The following is a 12,539-nucleotide window of genomic DNA, read 5'->3' as shown; positions in this document are numbered from 1 at the left end:
GCGGAATCCTGATTGTGAGTCACGTAATATAGAGTGCTTGTCCAGGTATTCCGTAAGTTGTTTGGTCACCATGCTCTCCGTCAATTTTACTACTAGAGGGATGGACGCAACTGGGCGGTAGTTAGTGATGTCATTTGTTTATTTTCTTAGTATCTTTTGGTATTGGGGTAAATAGGATGTTGCCATGTTCCTCGGGGAAGAATCCTTGTTGTAGGGTGAAGTTTAGGTGGGATGTGAGGTCTTCTATGAATCGGCTGGGGGCGGATTTGAGAAGATGACTGGGACATATGTCCAGTTTGCAGTGGGTGTTGGCGAATCTGTGAATCGCATGTGTAACTGATTCATTGATGAGTAGGTTGAATGTAGACCAGATATGGTCAGCTGGGTATCCACTCGGGAGTAGGTCTAGGTCGTCGATGAAGTTTTCGATGTCTGTGTTGTGATAAGGCAGAGTACTACGTAATTTTGTTATTTTGTCCTTGAAATAGGTAGCCAGGTTGTCTGCGGATGGGATGTCTGTGTTGGATGTAGTGACAGGGGTGGTGTCTAGTAACTTATTTACGAGTTGGAATAGTTTCTTAAGGTCTTTGATGTCCGGTCCTAATTTAGTCTTGTAGTAGGACCTTTTGGTTTGTCTAATTGCATATTTGTATTTTCTGTGTATTTGATTCCATGCGTTGAGTGTATGTTCGTCTTTTGTTTTTTTCCATTCTCGTTCAAATTTTCTGGATTGTGTTTTGAGTTTTTTTAGATCATCGTTGAACCATGGTATCGAGTTTTGTCTTTTTGATATTCTTGTCTTTAGGGGTGCTTTGTCGTTTAGTACACTACTGCATCTAGCCTCCCAGTGATTGAGATAGTGTAAGGAGTCAGTTCGTGTTGTCCATTCATTGTCATATATCTGTTGCCAGAATGTTTGTGGGTCTAGTTGCCCTCTCGTGGTGTAAGTTCTGTTATTGATAGGTTATGGCCTGTGGACAGTTTGTGTGATAAGAGGTCCAGTGTGTGTCCCTTGGAGTGTGTAACTTGCATATGAGGCCATGTGAGATCACAAATATTTTCAGAATAGCCTGCCTAACAGTTTGTTTCCATCATCTTTAGTTAAATTTGTACTTATTTATCACAGAAGGTCTGCGAAGCTCTGTACATTTCCAATTGACATTATGTAAATGTTGTAGCCAACTAGGGGGGAAGGGGGCACTGACATTCATGCATCCCTCTGTGTGTAATGGTTGCCCTCCCCCATCCTGGATAATGGAATGAAAAGTTATTGTGATTTAGCAGAGGTTTCTGCCCTTTGTATTCTGATGACAGAATTCTTGCTTATTTTCAGGCTCCCCCTCTTTGCCAGATAAATATCGTCATAGTCGGGAAATGGTGATGCTACTGCCGGCTCATCAGGACCGGCCGAGCAGCGCCATGTACCCCACAGCTGTCATGGAAAATGGACAGGTAACAGATTCATCGCTTCTGCCCTGTGCACCAAATACCAAGCCCCGTTTCCACAGCTGTGGTGTGCATGTGTCCAGAGGAAGCAGTTTCCGGGGCAAGGCAGCAAGCTTCAGAGACAAAGTAAGAGTGTGTATGCGTGTGAGTATGTGTGCATGTGTGTGCCACTCTGCACGTCTGGAATTAATGTTTGTGCAACTGAATGTGTAAATGCATGCAAATGTGTTTTTATGTATGGATACATGTAAGTGTGCTTATAGTTGTTTGTTACTTAGTAACTGTAAGAAATTATGCTCATGTATGTTGTTTATGGTTGATTGTTATTTAATGAATCGCCTTTCCTCAATTTGATAACAAGGCGATGTAAGATAACAGTAAAATAAAATGAGCAGAAAAGAACACCATCACATTAAGGATAGGAAAGAAAGGGGTAAAAGAAGGAGAGAGTAGCTTGAGGCAATACAAGGATTTCTAGGCTACATGTAACTTTGTGGTAATAAATGTGATAGTCAATTTTAGGAAGTTTGTGTTTTTAATTGTGGTAGTAAAATGAGTGTCTGTAATGGAAATGACTGAGGCCAATTTGTGTGTGTAACTGGTTATGAATAAGAGCATGTGTCTATGTGTATGTTTGTAATTTTGCTATTGAATGACTGTGATGGTTAGTGAGAGTGTGTATAACCTTGTTTTTTGAATGTATCTTCTTAATGTGAATGAGAGTGCATTTGTAATAAGCGTGTATACGTTTACAACTCAGTGTAATTTTGCTGTGTGATCATGAGATTTGCTGTATATATGCAGCACCATGTGAGGTCTCTCAACCTGCAGCATTAGTTAAGCTGCTGTTAATAGAAGGTTCCTTTTTCATCTCACTTCCTTGTTCAATCCTCTTTCCCTCACAGCCTTCAAATTTCCAGCGTGCTTTACTCCAGCAAGTCATTGGACCCTGTAAGCCCTGCAGTGACCCCAATCTCTCTGTGGCTGAGAAAGGTAATGATCTTAATAAGTACCTATACATAATACGTAAACTGCATTGATTGTAACCCACAAAAGGCGGTATATCAAGTCCCATCCTCTTCCCCCTTTCCTCCTCTGTCTATCCCACAGCAAGGCACGGGAAGCTGCTATCCCTCTCATAAGTACATAAGTATTGCCATACTGGGAAAGACCAAAGGTCCATCGAGCCCAGCATCCTGTTTCCAACAGTGGCCAATCCAGGTCACAAATACCTGGCAAGATCCCAAAAATGTACAAAACATTTTATACTGCTTATCCCAGAAATAGTGGATTTTCCTCAAGCCCGTTTAATAACGGTCTATGGACTTTTCCTTTAGGAAGCCGTCCAAACCTTTTTTAAACTCCGCTAAGCTAACCGCCTTTACCACATTCTCTGGCAATGAATTCCAGAGTTTAATTACACGTTGAGTGAACAAAAAGTTTCTACGATTCGTTTTAAATTTACTACATTGTAGCTTCATCGCATGCCCCCTAGTCCTAGTATTTTTGGAAAGCGTAAACAGACGCTTCACATCTACCTGTTCAACTCCACTCTTTGTTTTATAGACCTCTATCATATCTCCCCTCAGCCGCCTTTTCTCCAAGCTGAAGAGCCCTAGCCACTTTAGCCTTTCCTCATAGGGAAGTCGTCCCATCCCCTTTATCATTTTCGTTGCCCTTCTCTGCACCTTTTCTAATTCCACTATATCTTTTTTGAGATGCGACGACCAGAATTGAACACAATATTCGAGGTGCGGTCGCACCATGGAGCGATACAAAGGCATTATAACATCCTCATTTTTGTTTTCCATTCCTTTCCTAATAATACCTAACATTCTATTTGCTTTCTTAGCCGCAGCAGCACACTGAGCAGAAGGTTTCAACGTATCATCAACGACGACACCTAGATCCATTTCTTGGTCTGTGACTCTTAACGTGGAACCTTGCATGACGTAGCTATAATTCGGGTTCCTCTTTCCCACATGCATCACTTTGCACTTGCTCACATTAAACGTCATCTGCCATTTAGCCGCCCAGTCTCCCAGTCTTGTAAGGTCCTCTTGTAATTTTTCACAATCCTCCCACGATTTAACGACTTTGAATAATTTAGTGTCATCAGCAAATTTAATTACCTCATTAGTTACTCCCATCTCTAGGTCATTTATAAATATGTTAAAAAGCAGCAGTCCCAGCACAGAGCCCTGGGGAACCCCACTAACTACCCTTCTCCACGTATCAAAAGCCTGTTATGAGGGTAAATTTGTAATAGGGCACCTAGGTATATATGTTGGTTCTACAGTGGCATTTAGTTTTACAAAATGAGCTTATGATAAAATGAGGACATTAAATGAAAAGTAAATAGAGCATTTCAGAAGATTATTCAAACAAGTTGCTTAATTGCATAGTACAATACTGAGAATGTACTTTCTGCAGATTTTCGAACAAACTACCATGCATGCAATGAGATAAAACAGAAGCAGATAGTCACCTGCTACCCTTTATCACCCTTCACTTCATCCTGCTGTGGACCCCCTCTCTTAATCCTTTTTATCTTCAGAAGAGGGACCAGAATGATAAAGGGGATGGCACTCCTCTTGTATGAGTAGAGAGGTGTGGTAGCCATGTTAGTCCACTTTTAAATGTAATCAATAGAAATAAAACAAAATAAAACATGGAAAAGAAAATAAGATGATACCTTTTTTATTGGATATAACTTAATACATTTCTTGATTAGCTTTCGAAGGTTGCCTTTCTTCGTCAGATCGGAAATAAGCAAATGTTGGTTGATGACAGTATATATAAGTGAAACATCAAAGCATTTCAGTGACAGTCTAACAGGATGGAGGTGGGTAGGTGAGAGACAGGGAGATATGCATGGAGACAGGAGGGTGTCAAAGCAATACAATTTTATGGTTTATAATGGGCTGGAAAACCCAGATCTTTGTTAAGTCCTGTCTGGTGGGTGTCAAAATATTTAATCATTCTGATTTCAAAGGTCTTACATTCCTCTTGTATGAGGAGGTTAGGGCTCTTCAGCTTGGAAAAGAGACGGATGAGGGTAGATATGATTCAGATCTACAAAACCCTGAGTGGTGTATTTTATTTCTTTATTTATTTGTAGCATTTGTATCCCACATTTTCCCACCAATTTGCAGGCTCAATGTGGCTTACATTTGCCATAATGGTGGTTGCCATTTCTGAGTAACAGAATTACAAATGGTATTGCGTTAAGGTGCATACATACATGGTAACATGCATGAAACATAGCATACATGGAACAGATCATGGTATAGATATATATCATGTGCATATATACATGGTAAGGAAGTATATATTATGGTAATGCACGAAGGTTCCTGAGTAATAAATTGGATTGTAGCATACATTAGGTCATCAACTATGGAGAGATCCTATTCTACATAAAGATTAAAGTGGTAGTGCTTGTTCATTAATGGCAAAGAGGTTAACCAGTTCAGTGAAGGATTTCAGTTATGTCTAGGTCGTGTAAAGTCTTATTATTTAGTATTTAAGATGGATGTTTATGGTATGCCTTCTTGAACAGATCTGTTTTCAGTAGCCTTCGGAAGATAGCTAGGTCTTGTGTTGTTTTTATGGCCTTTGGTAGTGCGTTCCATAGCTGCATGCAAATGTATGAGAAACTGGTCGCGTATGTGGATTTATATTTTAGCCCTTTGCAATTAGGGTAGTGGAGATTGAGGAATGTGCATGCTAATCTTTTTGCGTTCCTGGTAGGCAAGTCTATAAGGTTTGACATTTAGGCCGGGGCTTCCCCATGAACGATTTTGTGGACCAGGGTGCAAACTTTGAATGCAATTCGTTCTTTTCGTGGGAGCCAGTGTAGTTTCTCTCTTAGAGGTTTGGCACTTTCGTATTTCGCTTTCCCAAATATGAGTCTGGCTGCTGTATTTTGAGCGGTTTGAAGCTTCTTAATGATTTGTTCTTTGCATCCAGCATAAATGGCATTGCAGTAGTCTAGATGGCTTAGTACCATTGATTGTACTAGGCTGCAGAATACTTCCCTTGGGAAGAAAGGTTTGATCCTTTTAAGTTTCCACATTGAGTAGAACATTTTCTTTGCTGTATTTTTCGTGTGATCTTCTAGTGTGAGATTTCGGTCAATTGTGACTCCCAATATTTTCAAGCTGTCTGAGATCACGGGGTATTTATGGTATTGGGTTTGTTTGTATTGTATTGTGAGGACAGGATGAGACATTGTGTTTTTTCTGCGTTTAGCTTTAGTTGGAATGCGTCCGCCCATGAGTTCATTATTTGGAGGCTGTGTGTGATTTCGGTTATATTTTGTTTGAACGGGATGTATATCGTGACATCATCTGCATAGATGTACGGGTTGAGTCCTTGGTTGGATAGCGATTTGGCTAATGGTGTCATCATTAAGTTAAAAAGAGTCGGCGAGAGTGGTGATCCTTGTGGTACTCCACATTCAGGTTTCCATGGTGTTGACATTTTTGAGTTTGATATCACTTGGTAGGTTCTTGCCGTTAAGAAGCCTTCGAACCATCTAAGTACGTTTCCTCCAATCCCGAAGTAGTCCAGGATGTTTGAGAGTATTTGGTGGCTGACCATTTCAAACGTGCTGGACATGTCAAATTGTAGGAGCACATTGTTTCCAGTTGCAATTAATTGTTTAAATTTGGTTATGAGAGTGGTTAGCACTGTTTCAGTGCTGTGGTTGGATTGAAATCCTGACTGTGATTCATGTAGTATAGTGAATTTGTTTAGGTAGTTGGTAAGTTGTTTGGTTACCAAACCTTCCATTAGTTTGATTACCTGGGGGATTGATGCTACTGGTCGATAGTTGGTTGTGTCATTTAGTTTTTTCTTTAAGTCTTTGGGTATAGGGGTAAGATGTATATTTCCTTTGTCCTTGGAGAATAGTCCGTGTTGCAACATGTAATTCATGTGTGATGTAAGGTCTGTTATGAAACGTTGGGGGGGCAAGCATTATTAGGTTGCTGGGACAAATATCCAATTTGGAGTGGGTTTTGGAGAATTTGTTGATTGCTTGAGTGATGGTTTCGTCGGTTAACAGAGCGAAGTTAGTCCAGGTTCGATCTGCTGGGTATTCACCGGTAGTTGGGTCCAAGCATTCCATGAATTTTTCGTGATCAGTGGTATTGAGTGGTAACGTGGATCGTAGTTTTATGATTTTCTCATTGAAGTATTTGGCAAGGTTATCTGCTGATGGGATGTCTGTGCTAGTTGTGGTCACCTGTGCGGTGTCTATTAATTTGTTCACAAGTTGGTAGAGTTTATGTGCGTCTTTGTAGTCTGGCCCTATTTTGGTTTTGTAGTATGTTCTTTTGGTTTGTCTTATTGAGTATTTGTATTTTCTTTGCTGTTGTTTCCATGCGTTAAGTGTATATTCGTCTTTCATTTTTTTCCATGCTCGTTCGAGTCTCCTAGTATGTATTTTTAGTGATTTCAGTTCTTCGTTGAACCAAGGTACCTTAGAATGAGTAGAAGTAAATCAATTTTTTTACTCATTCCAAAAGTGCAAAGACTAGGGGAAACTCGAGGAAGTTACATGGAAATACTTTTAAAACAAACAGGAGGAAATATTTATTCACTCAACGAATAGTTAAGCTCAGGAACTCTTTGCCGGAGGATGTGGTAACAGCGGTTAGCGAATCTGGGTTTAAGAAAGGTTTGGACAAATTCCTGGAGGAAAAGTCAATAGTCTACTATTGAGGTAGACATGGGAAGCTGCTTGCCCTGGGATTTGTAGTATGGAGTGTTGCCACAATTTGGGTTTCTGCCAGGTACTTGTGACCTGGCTTGCCCACTGTTTGGAAAACAGGATACTGGGCTAGATGGACCATTGGTTTGACCCAGTACAGCTACTCTTGTGTTCTTATGGCTAATATTCAGCCCAAGGCAGTAAGCGGCTTATAAGTTGCTCACTGAACGAGCCCTGGATCTTCAATGCTGAGGCATGCATGGCTTCTGGCATTGTATACCCTGGTGTGGGCTCTGACATGGAAGTTAACCGGGCATTGGCCAACATTCAGACCGATGCCCAGTTAACTCGACACATAAAGTTTGCTAACATTTACTCCTGGGGGAAGTTTGCTCTACTTCTCAATGCAGAATTTGTGCAGAATTCCCCACCTCCACAGACTAGAATTCTGCCTTTTCCGCACAGAATTGTGTAGTCTGCCTTTTGCAGGCAGAGAGCGGCACTGATACTGGCAGCCAGAAAGTGACTCTCACCCTCCCTACACACTCACTGGTTCAGCATGTAGGAGGAGGAGGTGCACAGTTGCAGGTTGGGCTGCTTACTCCTCTTCTGTAGTGGTTCCTTTAAATAGCGTGGCTGTACAGGCCCACATGGCTCAAAAGAACAATTGAGTCCAGAATGGCAGAGGAGCAGAAAGCAGCCCAATGTTTGGCTCTGCAGCTCCTCCTCCTTTCTCACTGGACTGGTGAGTGTGCAGGGGAGTGGGGGGAGTCTGGAAAAATGTAGATGGATTGTGGGTACAGGAAAAGGGGCTGGAATAAATATGGATGGTGTGTGGGTGCAAGAGGGGGCCTGGAAAAAAGGTGGCTGGAGTATGGGTGCAGGGAGGGGGCCTGGAAAAGTGGCTAGAGTATGGGTGCAGGGAGGGGGCCTGGAAAAAAGGTGTCTGGAGTATGGGTGCAGGGAGGGGGCTGGGAAAAAAAAGTGGCTGAAGTGTATGTGTGCCCAGCCATGGGAATGGGGTGGAGGCCTGCATAAAAATGCATGGGAAACTGCAGTGGGAGGGGGGTTATTTCATGCCTGGGGGAGATGCCAGCCCTTATAATAGAGAAATGCTGCACAACAAAATTACAAATAAAGCCATATTTCTCAGTTTTCTTGCACAGAATTTCTTTTTTTTTTAATTTTTAATGTTTGTGCAGAATTCCCTCTGGAGTATAACATTATGCATTTAGCTGGATAGACCAAATATTGCTACTAATCGGCATCCCATAACCTGCTGGTAAGTGGAGATATTCAGTGGCACTACCTTGTTAAGTCCCACTGAATATCGGCAGCCAGCCAGCTCAGAAGGCTTTAACTGGACAGGAGCCTCTCTTGCCCAGTTAAACCCCTTTGCATATCTTTTATTTTGGGTCTTGGTTTCAGGCATGATGGTGCTTTCCTGTAGTACATGGCATGCCTGATGTGAACATTTCCATTAGGTCTCACCATAAACACTGATTCTGTTTATTTCAGCTGTTCCAGCCACCCCCAGTAGCTGGAGCCTGGACAGTGGAACACGAGAGACTCTGCCGTTCCTCTCAACTCATGTTGGCAGTATCTTGGCCCCTCCTGTACCTCCTCGAACCATGCTGCATGGTAAAGAAATCTTAGCATCTACTTATGAGAATATTGAGCCCTTCCTCTGGAGGGAACAGAAAAGATCATCTTTTGTTGATATGCTGCCTGTAGTCAATAATAAATATATATGAGGACAATATGTGTATGGAAATAAGGGGCAAAACGCAAGCTGTAGGTGATATCTTTCATTGAACTAATTTAATGTACCTTAAGATAACTCTTGAAAGCTTGCTTAGTGAAGAAACAGTTCAGTTAACCTGGGTTTAAATAGTACAATCATCTAGATAATTTTAAACTACTGAGCTGATAGATACTAAGGGATAGTACCATCAGGTAATAATTAATACCAAGGGGTTTATTTCAGATTATTATGAACCTGTTGATCATAGTGGGCATAGTATTTAGCCTGAGGGCAGGGTGGGAGGTTTGAGAGATGTGGGTATATTATCATAAAAATGCTTCTTTATTCTCTGCTGTTCTTCTGACTTCCAACTCTCTCCTCCCTTCTTCAGCTCTTACCCCAACACTTGCTTTTCTTCTGGTGTTACCTCTCCCTTCTCCTTCATTTCTCCCCATCCCTTATTTACTTTTTTTTATTATACAAATTCAATAGCACATCACTTCAAAGAATATCCATGATAGGCAATCAAAAGAAAAAGTCAATTCCATATAATAGAATTAAAAGGAAAAATATTACAAAAATATTCATCCACAATAATAAGGAAAAAGATCCCAAGATTCTAAATAAACAAGGAATAATACTTATAACCCTTCCCCTCTTATCAGCCCACTCTTATAGCGAGATCATATATACCCGAAATTCAAACTGTAGGAAGAACCTCCTTCTTAGCATCAAGAAATTCCCTAAACTGTTTTGGATCAGAAAACAAAAATGACTTATTGTGAAACACAGCCACACATTGACAAGGAAATTTCAAAGTAATATTTGCCCTCAAAGCAATTGCTCTGGGACGGAGAGCCAGGAATTCCTGGTGTCTCTTTTGAGAAACTCTAGAGAGATCAGGGAAAATTCAAATTTTAGATCCAAAAAACTCATCATTAACATGTCTAAAATAAAGATGTGGAATATTGTTGCGGTCCATCTCAAGCACAAAAGTAACAATCATGGTAGTCCTTTGAGTTACAATTTCCAAAGAAGATTCCAGAAACCCAGTGAGGTCAAACTTGGGTTGGCCAAGATGTTCATGGCTTGCAAGCTGGTTAGTCCCTTGGACAGTCAGGCAGGAAGTTTTAACAATGGGTGGTAAAGATTCAGATGACAATTTTATCACCTCTGTAAAATACTTCTTGACCATATCTATAGGTGTAATCAAGGGGGATCTAGTAAAATTCAAAACGCAAGTTGTTACGTCTTACCAAATTTAGCATATACTCCACCTTCTGAAGAGAAGAGTTCAGCTCACGGAGAGAATCCCAATCTACCTCTAAAGTGATAGTTGCAGGTCTAACCAGGGTCTTCAGAACGCCATCCAAAGAGACCAGTTCCCCAACAGTATTCATAGCATCCCTGGAAACTTGATGACCTGGGGAAACATTCCCAATGCCCAGGGAGGCTGGTACTATCCTTGGCATGAAAATCTCAAGTGACAGGCTCCCTAGCAGTGAGGCTGACACCACCTTGGACTATTGCTCTCTCACCGCAACTCCACTTCCGAGTTGGGGTGGTGCAAACCGTTGATCTGGGCTAAACGAAGCCCTTTCAGTGCTACTGCCTGGCAATGAACTAGACGGAGCAGAAGATACCAGAGGTTGGGGTTCCATCAGAGTTTGAAAACTCTCCAAAGTCATCTGGCGAAATGGTGGTAACAACCGAGACTTAACGGGAGCTACCCAAGGTGCACCCTTTCTTTTCCCCATTTTCGGGGTCAGAACACACAGGTCAAATGAAGAAAATTGAGTTAACAGCATTGATAGTTTCAACCATTACGATGCCATCTTGGAATCTCCTCCCCCAACCCTTATAACTTCCTCTCCATCTTCATATATTCCCTGGATAATCTTCATATATTCCCTGGATAATTTGCCTTATTTCTTATTACTCTTTCCCTGGATGCACTTAGTTTTTTGTTCTGTCCTCTCCATAGAGTCATAGCCAGGCAATTTGGCAGCTACGGCCAAGTGAAAACATGCACCTTGATCCTGTGCACTATACCATGACACATGATTCCACAATCACACATATGTACTCTTACATAATCTTTCCCACTACCTCAAAGCTGACCGTAGCATTCTGGTGTTTCCCCTGCTGATCTCAATGTTCTCTCCTTTTTTACCCTTTCAAACCTCAGTACTCGCCCCTTCCCCCCCCCCCCCCCCCCCAATCACAGGTATTCTACCATCATACCCATGTATACTATCTCTTCCCCAATCCAGTTTTCTCTTTCCCAGATCCACTGGTTTTTTTACTTCCTCCTTCCTTCCCCAAATCCCAGTGATCTCTCCTTCTCCCCCTCCCCAGCCCCAGTATTCTTCCCATTTATAATGCATAGGCCACATTCCACCAGCCTCTAACTGGCCTCTCCAACCCAAGGCATTTTCTCCACTCACCCCTTCCCCCAGTCTGCTTCAGTCACTCTTGTTCTCTCCCCCTTCTCCAGACTTGGCATTCCTCCATCTTTCACACCTACCCACCTCCCTCCACCTCTGAAGCTGTAGGTCCTCCTGTGAATCGTGTGGACCCCTGACCCTGTCTTTGCTCTACCTCTGTCTTCCAGAAATGGGACCATGCAGCTGCATATTCCAGCCCATGGTGTTGGTTCTGCTCCTTTGTTATCCCCTCTCAAACTACCCCATGTTTGGTGAGTGGGATCTATTTTGCTGCTGTTCAACGTTCTGCATCATCTGTGGTGCCTCAAAGGTTTTGAATTTACTCATGGTGCTAGCAAGAATGCTGCAGAACACTGACCTGGGGATGGGGGGTGGGAAGAAAAGATAACATCAAAAATGTGAAGCCACAGCTGTCAGCATGTGCACCTCCTGCAATGTGCATCATGGACAACAACTGCATCTAGGGTTAGCGGTGTGGTAGGGGAACTGCTGCCCTTCCAACAGTTGTGCTTGTTGCTTGCTATGGCTCTGCCTGGCTGAGCCCTCTCTTCTCATCCAGTTCTGTGTCCTTTTCAGCTGTTGCATTGTAAATATAACATTCCCCATTACAGAAAGTGGTAGCAACAACACTGGCATGCTCATCCTTCTTTCACTTGCTGTGGTATCTGTGATCTCTTAAAAGTCAAGCTATTATAGAGCTTTTGCTCTGGTAATAGATGGACCCTTGCTCCAGCGCCTCTATTGTTTGGTTGTCTGAGAGCTGACAGCCTGTTCTTCTGCATCAGACCCTGTTCATGATGGCTGTCTGAAAAACGTAGACTGCAATTACAGGAGATGGGAAACAGATGTACAAAATCTGGTGCAGACACTTGAGGATAAAATTTCACTGTTAATTGGAAAGTGAAGTTACTTACCTATAGCAGGTGTTCTCCAAGATACATAGCCTTACATCTGGGTAATGTCATCCGATGGAGCCTGCATTGGGAACACTCTCCAGCTGAAATACAACAAACTTTGGAGAACATTGCACTGCTCAAGCACCCAACTTCCCATCTGCTGCTGTTGTGTGGAACATAGTCGGTCATATATATAGTTTATAGAATACAAGTCCAAGGCAAAAAGGGGAGGGTACATAAGGCTATGTATCTTGCTGTCCTTGGAGAACCTGCTACAGGTAAGTAAC

The 12,539-nt window shown here is 42.1% G+C and overlaps 1 protein-coding gene across 1 annotated transcript in view; it reads left to right on the top strand.

The window, feature by feature from the left end:
- Positions 1 to 12,539, top strand: part of DOCK3 (dedicator of cytokinesis 3) — an 873,576-nt gene that overhangs the window by 834,575 nt on the left and 26,462 nt on the right. The window contains exons 49-51 of the mRNA XM_030206787.1: positions 1,334 to 1,572; positions 2,352 to 2,439; positions 8,684 to 8,806. Coding sequence (XP_030062647.1) covers positions 1,334 to 1,572; positions 2,352 to 2,439; positions 8,684 to 8,806 — 450 coding nt within the window. The remainder of the gene's footprint in view (positions 1 to 1,333; positions 1,573 to 2,351; positions 2,440 to 8,683; positions 8,807 to 12,539) is intronic.

Source organism: Microcaecilia unicolor, chromosome 6, assembly GCF_901765095.1.
Source record: "Microcaecilia unicolor chromosome 6, aMicUni1.1, whole genome shotgun sequence".
Taxonomy (NCBI): Eukaryota; Metazoa; Chordata; class Amphibia; order Gymnophiona; family Siphonopidae; genus Microcaecilia; species Microcaecilia unicolor.
The sequence above is the reverse complement of the archived record's forward strand: the minus strand, read 5'-3'. Positions and strand labels throughout refer to the sequence as shown.